This window comes from Mobula hypostoma, chromosome 3 (assembly GCF_963921235.1).
Source record: "Mobula hypostoma chromosome 3, sMobHyp1.1, whole genome shotgun sequence".
Lineage (NCBI taxonomy): Eukaryota > Metazoa > Chordata > Chondrichthyes > Myliobatiformes > Myliobatidae > Mobula > Mobula hypostoma.
Genome location: NC_086099.1, coordinates 226303754 through 226324928, shown reverse-complemented (window position 1 = coordinate 226324928; position 21175 = coordinate 226303754). Strand labels below are relative to the sequence as shown.

At 44.2% G+C, this 21175-nt stretch overlaps 1 protein-coding gene across 4 annotated transcripts in view; it reads left to right on the top strand.

Annotated features, from left to right (window-relative positions):
• cpsf1 (cleavage and polyadenylation specific factor 1) overlaps window positions 1-21175 on the top strand; it is a 147012-nt gene that overhangs the window by 16715 nt on the left and 109122 nt on the right. For 2 of the 4 annotated variants that reach the window (XM_063044660.1, XM_063044661.1), the window contains exons 4-7: window positions 1977-2110; window positions 5278-5358; window positions 5948-6099; window positions 7442-7603. In XM_063044660.1, the coding sequence (XP_062900730.1) occupies window positions 1977-2110; window positions 5278-5358; window positions 5948-6099; window positions 7442-7603 (529 nt within the window). The remainder of the gene's footprint in view (window positions 1-1976; window positions 2111-5277; window positions 5359-5947; window positions 6100-7441; window positions 7604-21175) is intronic. The other 2 variants (XM_063044663.1, XM_063044662.1) reach the window with 1 other exon arrangement.

Here is a 21175-nt window from a genome sequence, read left to right as displayed (position 1 = left end):
GGTCCTGAGGCTCCTGTACCACTTTCCAGATGGCAGCAGCAAGTAGAGATGATAGTACTACTGTACTTGCTCCATTCTGCTTCTGCTGTTTCACACTAGTTACTGTGTTTATTGTTGTATTTATCATTAAATGTACACTGACTGCAAACACGGAATTTCATTGACTATAAACTAACCTGAATCTGACTCAGGAGTCCGACAGCAGGGACTGAGAAGTTGTTCATAGGTCTGCTGATCCAGGCTTTCAAATGCCTATGTCGTCTTCCAGAAGACCAAAGAGAGAGAGAGAATGGGGACTCTGATCAAGGTTCTGATCTTTGGGCTTTGATCCCAGGACTCTGTGGGTACAGACACCAGACTCTCCGATTACATGCCCCAGGTCTCTCAACCACGAGTTTGACTATTATTAGGATATCACTGCAGCAGGGCAGATTTATATATGCTCTCGAGCAACCAGCAATCTGCTGGAGGAACTCGGCAAATGAGCAGCATCTGTGGGAGGAGAGGAGATGTTGATGTTTTGGATTAAAAGCCTAGGTCAGGACTGAGAAGGGAGAAGGCCAGTAAAAAGAGCAGAAAGGGAATGTTGATTCAGGTGACTGACGTGACTGATGCAACACACACAAAATGCTGGAGAAACTCAGCAAGCCAGGCAGCATTTATGGAAAAAGTACAGTTGATGTTTTGTGCCAAAATCCTTCGGCAGGGCTGGTATTTTGTGTGGGTTGCTCGGATTTCCAGCATCTGCAGATTTTCTCTTGTTTGTGAGATGACTGGTGGGTGAGATGCCGACAAGTGATTACAGATACTGGTCAGGCAGCATCCATAGAGGGAAATGAACAGTTGATGTTCTGGGTGCATTTCTTTCCATGCTGCCTGACCCACTGACTCTCTGCAGTGCTTTTTGTGTTGCTAAGGGGTGTGAGATGACAAGGAAGTTTGCACCAGGTCAAAGAGGGATGTGTGGATTAGTAAGGGTTAGTAAATTCTGGGCAAGTTATGTTAATGCTGGAAGGCTGGGGTTAGGAGACAGCTGTTGAATGAAAGATAGAGCAAGAGAAAGAGGGAAAAATAGGGAGATGGGTGGAGCAAGGTGGGGAAGAGGAATGTGGAGGTTGGAGACAGTGGTTGGAGGGAAGTAAACAGGAATACAAAGTGCACTGACTCTTAATAAAAGAGATGAGAATGGGAACCATTTGGTGAGAGATGTATGGCAAGCAGGACCAGAAGCAGATAGGGGAGGTGGTGAAGGGGAGCTTGTGGGTAAACTATATGTAGTGTGTGGATGGAACCAGTAGGGGAAGGAGGATGAATATTGGTGATGAGGGTCTAAAGGAAAGGGGATAAAAATAGGAGGTCAGAAGGAGAGAAGAAGGAGAAAGAGGGAAACCCACGGAGGAAAGGGTTACTTAAGATTGGAAAACTCATTGTTCATGCCATTAGGTTGTAGAGAGCATCCGCAGTCTTTGCACAAAACAGCACAGTGGCACATAGTAGCATAGCGGTTAATGTAATGCTTTACAGCTGTCTGTAAAGAGCCTGTGACCGTGTGGGTTTCCTCCGGGTGTTCTGGTTTCCTATTGTGGACCTGTTATGTTAGTGCCAGAAGCATTGTGATACTTGCAGAGTGCCTCCAGCAAGTTGTTGACACTATGCATTTCACTATATGTTTTGATGTACATGTGGCAAAAAAAGCCAATTTAAAAATCTTAACTTCTGTTTTAATTATATGGGTTCCATATGTGTAAACCATACAGTTTGGTGGGCTACTTCTGTGTATTAAGTGGAACTGTATTCAAAAAAAGTTAATGTGAACTTTCAGAGTTTTATCTGAGATAGTTTTGAAACTCGCTGGGATTATTGGCCTGTAAATGACTAACAGTAAAGGAGGAGTGAATAATTCGTTGTTTTTCATTAGCAAGAAAAATGATAGAAATCAGATTTATTTGTTAATCAGTGTCTCCTGTTTTCTCTAGAGGTCAAAGGTCGTAAGGAAAAGCTGGAGCAGGTGGCATCATTTTCTCTGTTTGGCAACGTTATGTCCGTCGCCAGTGTCCAGCTGGCAGGTTCCAAACGGGACGCACTCCTACTTAGTTTCAAGGATGCCAAGGCAAGTGTGCAGTCTATGTGTGTGAGTGACAGGGCAAGTAGAGTTTTTTGTGAGTTGGGCTTAGGAAGGTATATGGTAAACTGGTCTTCCTTTAACACAAGAGCTGTGAGGTAATGCTATAGCTCTATAAAACCCTGGAATATTGTGTTCATTTCTGGTGACCTCATTGTAGGAAGGATGTGGAAGCTTTAGAGAAGGCGCAGAGGAAATTACCAGGATATTACCTGGATTAGGGCATGTCTTATGAGGATAGGTTGAGTGAGCTAGGGCTTTTTGGTTTGAAGAGAAGGAGATGGAGAGGTGACTGCTATTTATTTATTTATTTTATTTATAAGGCCATAAGACAAAAAACATGAGCAGAAGTAGGCCATTTGGCTCATCGAGTCTGCTGTGACATTTTATCATGGTTGATCCATTTTTCTTCACTACTCTATTCTCCTGCTTTCTCTCTATATCCTTTCACACCCTGACTGATCAAGGTCCTATCAGCCTCCTATTTGAATATGCCCTATGACTTGCTGCCATAGAAGCCTATAGTAATGAATTCTATAGATTCACTGCCTTCTGTCTAAAGAAATTCCTCCTCATCTCTGTTCAAGTGAGACATCCTTCAATTCTGAGGCTTTCAATATAATACCTTCTCCTATATTCGTCACCCTTTTAGATTTTGCCTCCGTGTTACACTGCAACTCATCCCACTGACTGCACTTTAGCCCTATCATCTGTCTGTCCTTGCGGACTGTCTTACTGCACACTGCATCTAATCGTATACCAACTGCCCATCCTCAGAGCCCTACCAATCTGGTTCCACCCACCTGCCAGTTTAACTAAACCCTCCTCAGCAGCCCTAGCAAACCTGTCAGCAAGGATATTGGTCCCCCTCGGGTTCAGGTGTAACCTGTCCATTTTGAATAAGACATAGCTTCCCCAGAAGAGTTCTAAATGATCCAGAAATCTGAAACCCTGTCTCCAGCTCCATTTCCTCAGCCACACATTCATCTGCCTAATCATCATATTTTTACCGCCACTGGCAGGTGGCACTGGCAGCAATCCAGAGATTACTAATCTGGAGGTCCTGCTTTTCATTTTTCTACGTAGCTCCCTAGAATCTTACTTCAGGACCTCCTTACCTTTCCTACCTAAGTCATTAATGCCAATATGTACCAAGACTTCTGGCTGGTCACCCTCCCCCACTGAGGGTGCCGTGGACTCAATCCAAAACGTTCCTGACTTTAATACCTGGGAAGCAACATGCCATCGAGGTGTTTCTTTCATGTCCGCAGAATCTCGTGCTTACTCCTCTAACCATGGAATCCGCTATCATTACTCCAGTCTTCTTCTCCCCCTTCTCTTAGCCACTTCCCACTTTGACACTGGTCCACTCACACAATGGCCACTCCACTTGTTCCTATCTTATTTTTATTTGCCCTTGCTCATAATTTGTGATTTGATTGGGCCACTAGAAAAAGCTGAAAGCCTGTGAACATTCCTTTTTAAATCTCTCGCCCCGACCTGTGTGTAGGCTCCTCTCTCAAGTTAATTGGGCTATAGGAGAAAGACACAGCATGGCCCATGTGCCGCACTGTCCTGTCCAGTCCACCCCCCCCCCCACCACCACCTACTTAACCCTAGCCTGAACACAGTACAATTAACAATGACCAGTTAACCTACTGTAACGCTCAGCTATGTTGGCTGGTATTTATCTCGGGGAAACCCCGGCTGCCGCCCGCTTGGTCTCCCAGTTGTGTCGGTTGCTGTACAACTGCCACCGGATTGAGCTTCAAACATCAATCATCAGCCAGCACACACTGTCTGTTTCACCAATTACACTTTATAGATGTTGCTAAGTCTATGAGGTTAGTATAAGTTCAATACAAAAAAGGGAATGGAAAAGGCGCCAGACTTATCAAAGTTCAAGTTCTTCGTGCACACGTTGGAGCTCAGGACCCTCCTCGGGACCACTCTGACCCCGTCGACTCGCGGCTCGGGACCGCCCGGAGTGATCGACCTGAGCTTTTCCCGCACGTCCGTTGTCCTCACGGTCTCTCCTCCAACTCCCCGCCAAAAGCCCCTGGTTCCCAGTCATATGAGACAACATATCACCCCCAAGCAAGAATAAGATGGACACCCATTGGCTGATAGTACCTCTGCTATCTGTATTAACCCAAGTAAATGTCTAGCTACAGCCTTTCTCAACATTTAACATAGCATAGAAGCCATTTTAATCCACGTACGCAGCAGTTTAAAAGATTAACATAACAAAGAAGCCATTTAAAATTTAACATAACAAAGAAGAAACCCGGTACACTACTAACTAGTACATCTTGTTGGACGAAAAGAAGTATAGATAGAATAGACAACCAGCACCATTTCTTTTGGGAGAAAGGGCGGCATAATTTTAATGAGATTGAAGAAAATTAATGTGGGGATATCAGAGGTTTTATTTTATACAGAGTAGTGGGTGTGTGAAAATGCTGCCGGGCTGGTGGTAGAGGCACTTACAATAGGACAGGGGTTCCCAACCTTTTTTAATGTCATAGACCCCTACCATAAACCAAGGGGTCTGGGGACCCCAATTTGGAAACCCCTGCAGTAGGGACTTTTAAGAGTCTTAGCCTCATGGGTGATAGAAAAATGGAGGGCCCTGTGGGAGGGAAGGGCAAGATTGATCTTACTTGCTGCCTGTTGTGCTGCTGGCGTTTAGGGCAGCAGTGAATGTACTCCATCTCTGTCTGTCCTTGGCCACTCCAATACAGAAGAATTCTTCATTATTATTTCCGTAACAGTTTTGTCTTACTAGTCAGTGTTGTTAGCCCTGAACTGAACCCCTGAACCTGGAGGACCAGTCTGTGTCTGCCCTCTACCCTGTGACCTGTTTGGCATGGGTGGCCCTACCAAGAGCCAAAGGGTAAAGCCCTGACTCCAGCCAAAATAGCTCTCTGGGTCATTGAGGCATTCAAGCCCCTAAATCAGGACAAGGCTGTGGTCCTCTTGGCGTTAAAAGATTGGTGCAACATTGTGGGTTGAAGAACCTGTGCTGAACTGTAGTGTTCTATATAACAGAATAAGGGAAATAGTTTTTTTATATTAAAGCATAGAAGACTGTTTAATTCTCCACTGGTAGAGTAACTGTTTGTTTCTAACAAATACTGTTTTTCATTTTAAAGCTGTCTGTTGTTGAGTATGATCCTGGGACCCATGATCTAAAAACACTCTCTCTACATTATTTTGAAGAACCTGAGTTGAAGGTAGGACATTTGTGAATGTTACTACAGGACAAAATCTTTGTGTTTGTCTATTTTATTTTCTCTTTGCCATTTTAATTTAGAAAGTCAGTAAATGGGTGCCACAGTAGCATAGTGGTTAGTGTGGCGTTCTTACAGCTCGGGTGACAGAGTTCAATTGCAGTGTCCTCTAGGGCGTCTGTATGCTCTCCCAGTGGAATGCGTGAGTTCTCCCCAGCTGCTCAGGTGTCCTCCCACTGTCGAGAAACGTACTGCGTAAGTTAATTGGTCATTGTAAATAGTCGTGTGATTAGGTTAGGGTTAAATCGGGGTTGTCAGGGGTTGCTGGATGGTGTGGTTCGAAGGTTGTGCTAGTTGGCTCAAGAGCCGAGTTGTTGAAGGGATGTAGCTGTTCTCGAACCTCATGCCGCAGGACTTTGGGCATCTGTGCCTCCTGCTTGGTGGTAGCAGCGGGAAGATGGATGGTGACTCAAATCCTTTTCTCAACTGTTTTATTCACTAGTGTGTTCTGTTTTGTAAGAAGTTTCTCCTGAATGCTGTGTTGGATTTGTGGAATAAGTGCTGTATTTTTTGTTCCTGCCTTTCTTGACAGGATGGCTTTGTGCAAAATGTTCACATTCCTCTAGTGCGTGTGGACCCAGATGGACGTTGTGCAGTGATGCTAATTTATGGGACACAGCTGGTGGTCTTGCCTTTTCGGAGGGACACCTTAAGTGATGAACAAGATGGAGTTATGGGGGAGGGGTAAGCTTATTATTTTCGTAAAATATATTTCTTGAATTTTTCATTTTGTTCCACCATTTCCTTTCTAAATGTTGAGTGAGTGTCTTCTGACTTCTGTACCATCTCCCTGATGGTGATAACAAGAAGAGGGCATGTCCTCGATAGTTAGAGTCCTTAATGATGGATGTCGCCATCTTGAGATATCACCTTTTGAAGATTCCCTAGATGGTGGGGAGGCTAATGCCCATGATGGCGCTGGCTGGGTTTACAACCTCTGTAACACACACAAAGTGCGGGGGGAGCTCAGCAGGTCAGGCAGTATCTATGGAAATGAATGAACAGTTGATGTTTTGGGCTAAGACCCTTCTTCAGGAGTCCACTCTGCAACTTCTTCCGCTCCCTTGCGTTTGGACCTCCAAACCAGACTGTGATGGAACCAGCCAGAACACTCTCCATGGTACATTTGTAGAAATTTGTTAGACCTACCAGATCTCCTTAACCTCCTAAAGAAATATAGCTACTGGCATACCCTCTATAATTTCATTAATATGTAGGGCCCAGGCTAGGTCTTCAGAGATGTTGACACCCGGGAATTTGTTTGACTGAAATTTTACTATCACACACCAGTCCTCATCAAGGGATCAACAATAGAAAGGGTGGGCAGTTTCAGGTTCCCGGGTGTCAACATCTCTGAAGATCTGTCTTGGGCTCAACATATTGATGCAATTACACAAAGGCATGGCTGCGGCCATGTTTCATCAGGAATTTGAGGAGACTTGGTGTGACACCAAAGTCTCAAGTTTCTACATGTGTATGGTGGAGAGCATTCTAACTGGTTGCATCATGGTCTGGAAAAGGCTGCTGAAAGTTGTCGATTGAGCCAGCTCCATCATGGGCACCAGACTCCCCAGCGGAGGATATTTTCAAAAGACCATGCCTAAGGAAGGCAGCATCCATCATTAAGGACCCCCCTCACCCAAAACCGGTCCTCTTCTCATTGCCACCATCAAGGAGGAGGTACAGAAACCTGAAGACACACAACGATTCAGAAACAGCTTCTTCCCCTCTGCCACCTGATTTCTGAATGGACAATAAACCCATGTACACTATCTCAATTTTTTACGGCTCTGTTTTCGCACTACTTTTTAAAAAAAATTTTTAAATTAAAAAAAATCTTCCTTGATGTAATTTATAGCTTTTATTATTATGTATTGCAATGTACTGCTGCTGCAAACCAACAAATTTCATAACATATACCAGTGATATTTAACCGGATTCTGATTCTGTCTCGTGCTAATGTGGAGGGGTGTATAACATTTCAAAGCAGCATCTCTGAAGAGGGAAATTACACTAAACTTATCAGCACTCTTTCCCACAGGCAGAAGTCCAGTTTTCTTCCCAGTTACATTATTGATGTTCGGGAGCTGGATGAGAAGCTGCTGAACGTGATTGACATGCAGTTCCTGTACGGTTACTATGAGCCCACTCTACTCATCCTCTATGAGCCTAACCAGACATGGCCTGGGTATGTACACACTGTTCCCTTTTAAATGCAATACTTTGGATTCCAGTTCATTGGGCCATTGGTTTATCGGCGCAGCTGCCTAATTGGGACAACTTTTAAAGGTCAAAAGCTGATCGAGAAAATAGCCGGGTACCCTTCATTTAGTTGGGACAGAAGACTGCTGCCCAACAGTTTCTTCCTTGCGTCAATCGTGTGGACTTGTGTGGCCGTTAAACTATACACCGTGCTTAGAGCGAACAGTTTTTCAATAGCGTCAGTTGCGTGTGTTTCTGTTCAAAAAGCAGTGATTTTGTCATTGAAAGTTGGTGAGAAATAAGCAGTAAGAGAATTCAGAACTGCTTTACTTAACTATGGTTTCAAGCATTTAGACTTGGAGATGCCAGAAACAGCTATTACATATTACAGAGTGAACAGCTTTTAAATAACGTCAGTCATGTGTGTTTGTGTTATGTTATTCATTTGCGATGATGAACACTGATTCAAAAAGCAGTGATTTTTGATTTTTTTTTATTTTGACTCTATGCAGGAAGGCAGTGATGGTAGTCCAATATCTGCACGATGTGTGTGTTGGTTTTGTTCATTTACAGTCAATCAAAAGAACACAGCAGCCATGAATTCTTCTGTTGTTAGCTATTAGGAGCTAATACACTTTTTTATGCTACTGTACTAGTATTGGCAGTGTTCTAAATTGTTTATTTCATTTAAATATATCATTTGTTATTCAATTAAACAGTTAAATGGTAGTTTGTTATACCTTTTAACTATTTCCATGAAATTTCATGGAATTGGGGCAGCCACTTAATTGGGCCAAAATATACTGGTGTCGATATGTCCAGGTTATCTGGAATCCACTGTGTTGTGAAAATATACACCAGCAGCTTCTGAAAGACCAAAAGCTACATTCATGTTTTGTGTGGAAATCTGTACAATTTCTTCTTTCAGAAGTTATCAGACTTGTTGAAGAACCAATTTTTCAGGGTTTTTTTGAATTGTTCTTTATTTCCTTTCCTTATTGTCAGTCATTCTCTCCACTTCATTTGTGCACTTACTCTACTTGTCTAATTGAGTCATAATTTCAGAGCTTTCACCCACACTGATCGATCTTTGTAAAATGTTAGAACATATAACATTACAGGCACTTCAGCGCATGATGTTGTACCAATCTCTTGACCTACTCTAAGATCAATAAAGTACCCTCCATTTTTCTATCATCCATGTGCCTATCTGAGAGTCTCTTAAATGATGCTAACGTATATGCCTCTACCATCACCCCTGGCATTATGTTTCATGCTCCTGTGCCACTGTATTTTAAAAAAAACAACAACAACTTGTGTCTGACATCTTTTGCCCCGCTCCTCCCCTCCCGCCCCCATGATTTCTTCCTGTTACTTTAAAGTTATGCCTCTGGTACTTCCGCCTTGGCTATCCACTCGACCTATGCCTCTTATATGTACTCCTCTTATCAAGTTGCTTCTCATCCTCCTTTACTCCAAAGAGAAAAGCCCTAGCTCGCTCAACACAAGCTCCCTCGTCCTGACAGCATCCTGGTAAATCCCTGCAGTTTTTCTAAAGCTTTCACATCCTTCCTATAATGAGGTGACCAGAACTGAACTCAATATTCCAGGTGAGGTCTAAGCAGGGTTTTATAGAGCTGCAACATTTCCTCGGAGTTCTTAAACTCAATCCCCGAATGAAAGCCAACACGCCATAAACCTTCTTAACGACCCTATCAACTTGTGCGGCAAGGGTCATTAACAAATCTGGGGTTACGAGATCCAGCGTAGTGTCTGAGAGGTGTCTCGGAAAACTGCAGTGCCGAGCGGTTATTATTAGTTGTGTGGTGTTCACTCAGCCGTGTTCTCTTAAATCTTGTTGCAGCTCATGGCTTTGGTGCTGGCAATTAACTCCCAGAAATACAGGCACAGATGCAGGTTTTTAATTGGGCCCAGAACTGTGTGACACACTTCGCTGCCGCCCTGTAGAGGAATCACAGTGATACAGATGAGGTGAAAAAAAGATATTGCTAATTAAAGGGAAGCAGAACATAATGAAAATTACACAATTGGAGGTCATTGGGAAATGGCAGTGGTTATTAGTGACTGAGAGCTAGTAAGAACGATTATGGAGAAGACTTGTAGCTACAAATACTAAGGTATAATATCCTTCAGGACCAATTAGATTTTTTTTTACAGAGAATTTTGGAGTCCCGGGCTGCAGTAAACAAATTAATTTTTTACAGAGAGAGTCCTGAGTTGCAGTTAAGGATATTGCTGGGACCTGAGTTATAGGGAAAGATTGAATAGGTTTGGGCTTTATCCCCTGGAGCGTAGAAGAATGAGGAGAGATTTGATAAAGGTATGCAAAATTATGAGGGTATGGATAGGATAAATGTAAGCTTTCTCCATTGAGGTGGGTGAGACCAGAACCAGAGGTCATAGGTTAAGGGTTAAAAAGTGAAATAGTTAAGAGGAACGTGAGAGGAAACTTGCTCACTCGAGGACGCTTTGAGTGTGGAGAGAGCTGCCGGTAGATGTGGGCCCCATTGCAACACCTCAGAGAAATTTGGATAAGTACATGAACGGGAAGGATATGGAGGGCTCTAGTCCAGGTGCAGGTCAATGGAACTAGAGAAAGTAACAGTTCTGAATGGACTAGATGGGCCAAAGGGCCTGTATCTGTGTGGTAGTGCTCTATGACTCTAAAGAGAAGTTGCTGTTAAGCCTTTTCAAGACTATTGGATAGTTCAACTGCTGCATTTTACAAAACAAGATTTTATATTAATTTTAAGACAAAATTCTGCAGATGGTGGAAATCCAAAGCAACACACACAAAATGCTGGAGGGAATTCAGCAGGTCAGTCAGCATCTATAGAGATGTACACATTTCCGGCCAAGACTCTGCATCAGGACTGGAAAGGAAGGGGGAAGAAGCCTGAGTAAAGAAGGTGAAGGTAGGGGAAGGAGGATAGTTAGAAGGTGATCGGTGAACCTAGACAGGTGGAAAAGGCAAAAAGCTGGAGAAGAAGGAATCTGATACGAGAGGAGAGTGGACTGTGGGAGAGGGGGAAGAAGGAGTGGACACAGGGAGAGGTGATAGGCGGGTAAGGAGAAGAGGTAAGAGGCCAGAGTGGGAAATAGAAGGCAGGGGAAAAGGGAAAAAAATTCCAGAAGGAGGAATCGATGTTCGTGCCATCAAGTTGGAGGCTAGGCAGACGGAATATGATGAGTTACTCCTCCACTCTGAGAGGGCCTCATCGTGGCACAAGAGGAGACCATGGACTGGCATGTCGGAATGGAAATGGGGATAGGAATTAAAATGGTTGGCCACTGGGAAATTCCACTTTGGGCAGATGGAGCTGAGGTGGCTGACAAAACGGCCTCCCAATTTATGTTGGGTGTCACCAGTGCAGAGGAGCCTGCATCAGTAGCACATAGATTTTGCAGCAGTCATATAGTTGGCTAATTGCGTACTGCATTGTGCTCTGATTTGCCTAATTTAGCAGTTGTCTTCCCTAACAAACAGAATTACTTAGGTTGAGCAATCTGTGTTGTCACTTTGCCTAATAAGGGTTGGTTTTATTCCAATCTGTTGTCAGCTTGCCCAAGCTTTTATTCCAAGCTACAATTCAATTGACTAGATTTGCCACTGAATCAAATCTAATCATTTTGTGCATATGTTTCTGTCAATTGAGAGTTTTGCTTGCTGAAAAGCAAAGATTGTCTTTATAGAAACATAGAAAACCTACAGTACAATACAGGCCCTTCGGTCCACAATGCTGTGCTGAACATGTACTTAATTTAGAAATTACCTTGGGTTACCCATAGCCCTCTATTTTTCTAAACTCCATGTACCTATCCAGGAGTCTCTTAAAAGACCCTATCATATCCGCCTCCATCACCGTTGCCGGCAGCCCATTCCAGGCACTCACTACTCTGTGTAAAAACAACAACAACAACTACTACTTACCCCTGACTTCTCCTCTGTACCTACTTCCAAGCACTTTAAAGCTGTGCCCTCTCGTTTTAGCCATTTCAGCCCTGGGGAAAAGCCTCTGACTATCCATATGATCAATGTCTCTCATCATCTTGTACTCCTCTATCAGGTTACCTCTCATCCTCCGTTGCTCCAAGGAGAAAAGACCGAGTTCACGCAACCTGTTCTCTTAAGGCATGCTTCCCAATCTGGGCAATATCCTTGTAAGTCTCCTCTGCACCCTTTCTATGGTTTCTACATCCTTTCTGTAGAGAGGTGACCAGAACTGTGCACAGTACTCCAAGTGGGGTCTGACCAGGGTCCTATATAGCTGTAACATTACCTCTCGCATCTTAGACTCAATTCCTCGGTTAATAAAGGCCAAAACACTGTATGCCTTCTGAACCACAGAGTCAACCTGTGCAGCTTTGAGTGTCCTATGGACTTGGACCCCAAGATCTCTCTGATTCTCCACACTGCCAAGAGTCTTACCATTAATACTATATTCTGCCATCATATTTGATCTACCAAAATGAACCACCTCACACTTATCTGGGTTGAACTCCATCTACCACTTCTCAGCCCATTTTTGCATCCTATCAATGTCCCGCTGTAACCTCTGACAGCCGTCCACACTATCCACAACACCCCCAACGTTTGTGTCGTCCGCAAATTTACTAACCCATCCCTCCACTTCCTCATTCAGGTCATTTATAAAAATCACAAAGAGTAAGGATCCCAGTTCAGATCCCTGAGGCACACCACTGGTGACTGACCTCCATGCAGAATATGACCTGTCTACATCCACTCCTTGCCTTCTGTGAGCAAGCCAGTTCTGGATCCACAAAGCAATTTTCCCTTGGATCCCATGCCTTCTTACTTTCTCAATAAGCCTTGCATGGGGTACCTTATCAAATGCCTTGCTGAAATCCATATACACTACATCTACTATTCTACCTTCCTCAATGTATTTAGTCGCATCCTCAAAAAATTCAATCAGGCTCGTAAAGCACGACCTGCCTTTGACAAAACTATGCTGACTATTCCTAATCATATTATGTCTCTCCAAATGTTCATAAATCCTGCCTCTCAGGATCTCTTCCATCAACTTGCCAACCACTGAAGTAAGACTCACTGGTGTATAATTTCCTGGGCTATCTCTACTCCCTTTCTTGAATAAAGGAACAACATTCGCAACTTTCCAATCCTCTGGAACCTCTCCCGTCCCCTATTTATGATGCAAAGATCATCGTCAGAGGCTCAGCAATCTCCTCCCTCACCTCCCACAGTAGCCTGGGGTACATCTCGTCCAGTCCCGGTGACTTATCCAACTTGATGCTTTCCAAAAGCTCCAGCACATCCTCTTTCTTAACGTCTGTATTCACAAGCTTTTCAGTCCACTGCAAGTCATCCCTACAATCACCAAGATCCTTTTCCATAGTGAATACTGAAGCAAAGTATTCATTATGTACCTCTGCTATCTCCTCCAATTCCAAAGACAGTTTTCCACTGTCACACTTGGGTTGGTTCTATTCTCTCATGCCTTATCCTCTTGCTCTTCACATATTTGCAGAATGCCTTGGGATTTTCCTTGATCCTGTTTGCCAAGGCCTTTTCATGGCCCCTTCTGGCTCTCCTAATTTCATTCTTAAACTCCTTCCTGCTGGCCTTATAATTTTCTAGATCTCTTTCATTGCCTAGTTTTTTGAACCTTTCGTAAGTTCTTCTTCTTGACTAAATTTACAACAGCCTTTGTACACCACGGTTCCTGTACTCTATTATCCCTTCCCTGTCTCATTGGAACGTACCTATGCAGAATGTCACGCACATATCGCCTGAACATTTGTCACATTTCTGACGAACATTTCCCTGAGAACATCTGCTCCCAGTTTATGCTTCCAAGTTCCTGCTTGGTAGCCTAGTATTTCCCCTTACTCCAATTAAACACTTTCCTAACTTGTCTGTTCCTATCCCTCTCCAATGCTATGGTAAATGAGATAGAATTGTGATCACTGTCTCCAAAATGCTCTCCCACTGAGAGATCTGATACCTGACCAGGTTCATTTCCCAGTACCAGATCAAGTACAGCCTCTCCTCTTGTAGGCTGATCTACATATTGTGTCAACAAACCTTCCTGAACACACCTAACAAACTCCACCCTATCTAAACCCCTGACTCTAGGGAGATGCCAATCAATATTGGGGTAATAAAAATCTCCCACCACGACAACCCTGTTGTTATTACACCTTTCCAGAATCTGTTTCCCTATCTGCTCCTTGATGTCCTTGTTACTATTGGGTGGTCTATTAAAAACACCCAAAAGAGTTATTGAACCCCTTCCTGTTCCTAACTTCCACCCACGGAGACTCCTTAGACAATCCCTCCATGACTTCCTCCTTTTCTGCAGCTGTGACACTATCTCTGATCGGCAGTGCCCCAGCTGTTTTGCCTCCCTCCCTGTCCTTTCTGAAAAAACTAAAGCCTGCCACTCTTAAGTAACGACTCCTGCCCCTGCACCATCCAAATCTCTGTAATGGCCACAACATCATAGCTCCAAGTACTGATCCATGCTCTAAGTTCATCCACTTTGTTCATAATACTCCTTGCATTAAAATAGACACATCTCAAACCATCAGTCTGAGCGCAACCCTTCTCTATCACCTGCCTATCCTCCCTCTCGCTCTGTCTCCAAGCTTTCTGTATTTGTGAGCCAACCTCCCTTTCCTCTGTCACTTCAGTTCGGTTCCCATCTTCCAACAATTCTAGTTTAAACTTTCCCCAATAGCCTTAGCAAACCTTCCCGCCAGGATATTGGCCCCCCTCGGATTCAAGTGCAACCCGTCCTTTTTGTACAGGTCACTCCTGCCCCAGAAGAGATCCCAATGATCCAGAAATCTGAATCCCTGCCCCCTGCTCCAATCCCTCAGCCACGCATTTATCCTCCACCTCATTCTATTCCTATACTAACTGTCACATGGCACAGGCAGTAATCCAAAGATTACTACCTTCGAGGTCCTACTTCTCAACTTCTTTCCTAACTCCCTGTCGTCTGTTTTCAGGACAACCTCCCTTTTCCTACTTATGTCGTTGGTACCAATATGTACCACGACTTCTGGCTATTCTCCTTCCCACTTCAGGATATCATGGACGTGATCAGAAACATCCTGGACCCTGGCACATGGGAGGCAAACTACCATCCGTGTTTCTTTCCTGCGTCCACAGAATCTCCTGTCTGACCCCCTAACTATAGAGTCCCCTATCACTGCTGCCATCTTCTTCCTTTCCCTACCCTTCTGAGCCACAGGGTCAGACTCTGTTCCAGAGGCACGGCCACTGTTGCTTCCCTCAGGTAGGCTGTTCCCCCAACAGTACTCAAACAGGAGTACTTATTCTTAAGGGGGACAGCCACTGGGGTACTCTCTAGTATCTGCCTCTTCCCCTTCCCTCTCATGACTGTTACCCACTTATCTGTCTCCTGAGGCCCTGGGGTGACTACTTGCCTACAGCTCCTCTCTATCACCTCCAGACGAAGATCATCGTGTTGCATCTCCAGTTCTCTAACCTGGTCCCCAAGAAGCTGTAGCTCGACGCACCTGGCACAGATGTTGCCATCGAGGAGGCTGTGAGTCTCCAGAACTTCCCACATCTGACACCCAGTGCAGAACACCGGCATTGTGAAGGGCGGATCGTGTCTAACAAGCCTGATAGAGTTCTTTTAGGAGGTGACCAGGCATATAGATGAGGGTAGTGCAGTGGATGTGATCTATATGGGTTTTAGTAAGGCATTTGACAAGGTTCCATATGGTAGGCTTATTCAGAAAGTCAGAAGGCATGGGATCCAGGGAAGTTTGGCCAGGTGGATTCAGAATTGGCTTGCCTGCAGAAGGCAGAGGGTGGTGGTGGAGGGAGTACATTCAGATTGGAGGATTTTGACTAGTGGTGTCCCACAAGGATCTGTTCTGGGACCTCTACTTTTATTAACGACCTGGATGTCGGGGTAGAAGGGTGGGTTGGCAAGTTTGCAGACGACACAAAGGTTGGTGGTGTTGTAGGTAGTGTAGAGGATTGTCGAAGATTGCAGAGAGACATTGATAGGGTGCAGAAGTGGGCTGAGAAGTAGCAGATGGAGTTCAACCCAGAGAAGTGTGAGGTGGTACACTTTGGAAGGACAAACTCCAAGGCAGAGTAGAAAATAAATGGCAGGATACTTGGTAGTGTGGAGGAGCAGAGGGATCTGGGGGTACATGTCCACAGATCCCTGAAAGTTGCCTCACAGATGGGTAGGGTAGTTAAGAAAGCTTATGGGGTGTTAGCTTTCATAAGTTGAGGGATAGAGTTTAAGAGTCGCGATGTAATAATGCAGCTCTATAAAACTCTGGTTAGGCCACACTTGGAGTACTGTGTCCAGTTCTGGTCACCTCACTATAGGAAGGATGTGGAAGCATTGGAAAGGGTACAGGGGAGATTTACCAGGATGCTACCTTGTTTAGAGAGTATGGATTATGATCAGAGATTAAGGGAGCTAGGTCTTTACTCTTTGGAGAGAAGGAGGATGAGGGGAGACATGATAGAGGTGTACAAGATAATAAGAGGAATAGATAGAGCGGATAGCCAGCGCCTCTTCCCCAGGGCACCACTGCTCAATACAAGAGGACATGGCTTTAAAGTAAGGGGTGGGAAGTTCAAGGGGGATAGTAGAGGAAGGTTTTTAACTCAGAGAATGGTTGGTATGTGGAATGCACTGCCTGAGTCAGTGGTGGAGGCAGATACACTAGTGAAGTTTAAGAGACTACTAGACAGGTATATGGAAGAATTTAAGGTGGGGGCTTGTATGGGAGGCAGGGTTTGAGGGTTGGCACAACATTGTGGGCCGAAGGGCCTGTACTGTGCTGTACTATTCTATGTTATGTTCTATACTTCCTGTTTCTATTCTTCACAAGTAACTGACCTCGCGTCGACCCGTTACCTCCTAAGCCTCGTTGAGCCAAAGTCCTCCTATTCTGACTCTCTCTACTCTGGCACCTGCTCTATGACGCTGTCTTCTTTTTGAACTCTTCTCACTGTTCTAACTGGCTGACGACAAACGCCTGCACAGTCGTGCCTCAATCAAACCACTGAATAAATAACTGGCAACACACATCAAAGTCGCTGGTGAACGCAGCAGGCCAGGCAGCATCTCTAGGAAGAGGTACAGTCGACGCTTCGGCCCGAGACCCTTCGTCAGGACTAACTGAAAGAACTCTTACTAGCTCTTCTTTCAGTTAGTCCTGACGAAGGGTCTCAGCCCGAAACGTCGACTGTACCTCTTCCTAGAGATGCTGCCTGGCCTGCTGCGTTCACCAGCAACTTTTATGTGTGTTGCTTGAAATGCCAGCATCTGCAGATTTCCTCGTGTTTAGGTGAATAAATAACTGTTTCCTTTTAAACTCTTCTCGCTGTTCTGACTGTCTGATGTCCACTCGCTTGCGCAATCGTGCCTCGATCCCTTGAGCAGTCGTGCCTCGGTGTGCATTTATGTGTATTTTTGTTTTGAATTTTGCACTGTAGCACAGAAACAGACTCTTGCTCATCGAGCCCATGTGGAACTAATTTTCTCCCTAGTCCCATTAACCTGCCATAACGCTCCATACCCCTCCCATCCATGTACCTATCCAAATTTCTCTTAAATGCTGAAATTGAACCCGTGTGCACCACTTTCACTGGCAGTTTGTTCAAAACTCTCACAACCCTCTGACGAAGTTTCTCCTCAGATTTTCCTTAAACATTTCACCTTTTACCCTTAACCTGGGACCACTAGTTCTGGTCATACCCAACCTCAATGGAAAAAGCCTGCTTGCACTTACCCAATCTAACCCCTCAATTCAGTATCCCTCTATCCAATCTCCCCTCATTCTCTCACATTTCACTGAGTAAAATCCCAACCTATTCAACCTTTCCCTAAAACTCAAGTCTTCAAGCCCTTTATGAAGGTATGATTTGTGCTTGGCATTCCATAGCCACTAGCTGCACTCTGCTACTTCCCATGAAGTAGGAAGCTATCACTAGGCCCAAGCCAAGTCCAAACCCACCTGAATCCACCTGAGCTGCAGCAAATGTCACATATCAGTTTTTAACCGATGCAGATCCCTTAGTTACTAGCTTAGATAGCTGAACTTTGGGGGAGCTTTTGGTGACGAGTTTAAAAAGCCAGTACAGACCCTTCAGCCCATGATGTTGTACCGATTCTAAGTTCAATCTAACCCTTCCCTCCCACATAGTCCTCCATTCTTCTTTTACCCATGTGCTTAACTAAGAGTCGCTTAAATATCCCTCATGTATCTGCCTTTACCACCACCCTTGGCATCCCATTCCATGCACCTAAAAATAACTTGCCTCACTGACATCCCCCCTATACCTTACAACAAACACCTTTAAATTATACCCCCTTGTACTGGCCATTTCTGCCCTGAGAAAAAGTCTCTGGCTGTCTACTCAGTTTATGCCTCTTATCATCTTGTACTCCTCCATCAAGTCACCTCTCATCCTCCTCCTCCTCTCCAGAGCGAAAAACCCTAGCTCATTCAACTCATCCTCATAAGACATGCATCCAGACAATATCCTGGTAAGTCTCTTCTGCACGCTCTCTAAAGCTTCCACATCCTTTCTGTATGAGGCAACCAGAACTGAACACAATACTCTTAAGTGTAGTTGAACTAGGGTTTCATAGAGCTGCAACATTACCTCATGGCTTTTGAACTCAATCTCCCAACTAATGAATGAAGTGCCCCCTCTTCTGCTCAGTAAATGAACTTGTTGATTCTTTCAACAATAACTTAACAAATATATCAACACAGTGGCCCACTTAGGGTTAAAAAGAAGTCACTTAGTAAAACGTCACCGTAGTTAAACAATTTTGTCCATGAACTCGAGATCATGCACAGTAGCTGAGAGAAAATTGAGGAAAACTGGGCTGGAAGCCCACCGTAATATTTTCATAAAAACACCAGCCTCCTTTAACACTGCCATACTCTCTGCAAAAAGAGCCCATTTTTTCAATATTATTACAGAGAATAGTGCCAATTCAAGAATTTTGTTCCCATCTATAAAACACATGTTGAACCCTGCCCCAATCTATAATGATCTGTCAAGCATTTGCCACAAAATGTAAGGAATTCACAATATTTTTAATTAACAAAATTACTTCCATTAGGAAGAGTATAACTGTAGATACTGGTGACCTCTACAGCCAATCTCGTAAAAAGATGGCAATCATGTCAAAATTTCTGATTCAGAACTCCGTAAGATTGTAATCAAGTTATTATCAGCATTATTAATAATAATGTGATTAATAGGGGCAAGGTAACTCATACAGGCAGTGAGGCTATGCTGGGAACTGTATTCGACACCAGGCAGATCAATTGGCCACTAAAATTCATCCTAGTGAGCGGTGGAATGTGGGGAGAATAAAAATAGGTTAAGGTATGATTAGTATAGATGGGTGCTTGATGGTTAGCATGAACACAGTAGGCTGAAAGGCCTGTTGACCAGAAGACATGGGTGCAGAATTAGGCTGTTCAACCCATTGAGTCTGCTCAATGGCTGATTTATTATCCCTCTCAACTCCATTCTCTCGCCTTACTAATCTAGAACCTATCAATCTCCACTTAATAAAATAAAATTTTAAAAAATGGCTTGGCCTCCACAGCTATCCATGGTAATTAATTCCATAATTCACAACCCTCTAGCTAAAGAAATTCCTCCTCATCTCTGTTCTAAAGATCAAGATTTCAAAGGCAGAGTTTTGTGGCAGTTCCTCTGAGTTGAGCGATCGATCAGCAAGAGGCAGTGCGTAAAAAGAGCTACCTCTCAGTCAGGTCCACGCTCAAAATTTAAAAGCAGAACTTCTCCCCAGTTTTCTCTGAGTTGGAGAATCTACATCAGGGCTGCGTAAAAAGAGCTACCTTTTAATCAGGAGGGTGATCAAGATTTCAAAGGGAGAGCTTCGGAGTGACCATTCAGCAAGAAGGATTCATTGGAAAGGGCCAAAAAATATAATTCATGTGCAAGTGGAGCACCCATTCTTGTGAGTATGCCAGTGTCTAGAGTGGCTTTGGCTCATCTGGCTTGGGTGTAGTTAATTGTCTTGTAAATTACTCTCTCTGTCCTTATTTGTAAGGGCAGAGTAGATTAGTGAGAGTGTTTTTTACTCTGTGTGGGACGTGGGAAGTCTGGGAGACCTTCAGTTTCCCAGATAAACTCATCTGCACCAGGTGCACTGAGTGGCAGCTCCTGAGGGAACGTATTAAGGAACTGGAGCTGCAGCTCGATGACCTTTGACTCATACGGGAGAATGCGGAGGTGATAGACAAAAGCCTAGTCACCCCTAGGTTGCTGGAGACATGTAACTGGGTGACTGTCAGGAGAAGTAGGGGAAATGCACAGTCAGAGCAGAGAGGTAAAGAGGAATGCATTGTTGACAGGAGATTCTTTAGTCAGAGGAACAGAAATGAGGTTATGTGGGTGCGATAGAGATATCGGAATGGTATGTTGCCAACCTGGTGCCAGGATCATTGATGTCTCAGATCGGGTCCATGGCATTCTCAAGGGCAAGGGTGAACGGCCAGAAGTCTTGGTACATATTGGTACTAGTGACATGGATAGATAAGTTGAGGAGGTCCTGAAGAGAGGGTTTAGGGAGCTAGGTGTAAAGCTGAGAAACAGGACCTCCTGGATTGCTGCTTGTGTCATTTGACAGTGAGGGTAAGAATAGGATGATTCGGCAGCTGAATCCGAGCCTGAGGAACTGGTGCGGGGGCAGGGGTTCAGATTTATAGATCATTGGGGTCTCTTTTGGGGAAGGTATGACCTGTAGGAAAGGGTGGATTACACCTGAACCCGAGGGAGTCCAATATCCTTGTGGGCAGGTTGGCTGGAGTTGTTCATATGGGTTTAAACTAGTTTGGTGGGGGATGGGAACCAGAGTGACAGTGCTGAAGATGAGGTAGTTGGTTTACAGAGGCAATGTGTCGTGAGACTCCTAGTGAGGAGAGGCTGATGATGGGGCAAAATTTCAGTCAACAAGTTGAGTTGCAATGTAAAAGGTAGACAAAATTGAAAAGGATGAATACAGGACTGAAGGTGTTATATTTGCAATAAAGGAACAGCAGTTATAATGGGTGACTTCAATCTACATGTAGATTGGGTGAACCAAATTGGTAAAGGTGCTGAGGAAGAGGATTTCTTGGAATGTATGCGGGATGGTTTTTTGAACCAACATGTCGAGGAACCAACTAGAGAGCAGGCTATTCCAGACTGGGTTTTGAGCAATGAGGAAGGGTTAATTAGCAATCTTGTCGTGAGAGGCCCCTTGGGTAAGAGTGACCATAATATGGTGGAATTCTTCATTAAGATGGAGAGTGACATAGTTAATTCAGAAACAAAGGTTCTGAACTTAAAGAGGGGTAACTTTGAAGGTATGAATCGTGAATTAGCTAAGATAGACTGGCAAATGACACTTAAAGGATTGACGGTGGATATGCAATGGCAAGCATTTAAAGATTGCATGGATGAACTACAACAATTGTTCATCCCAGTTTGGCAAAAGAATAAATCAAGGAAGGT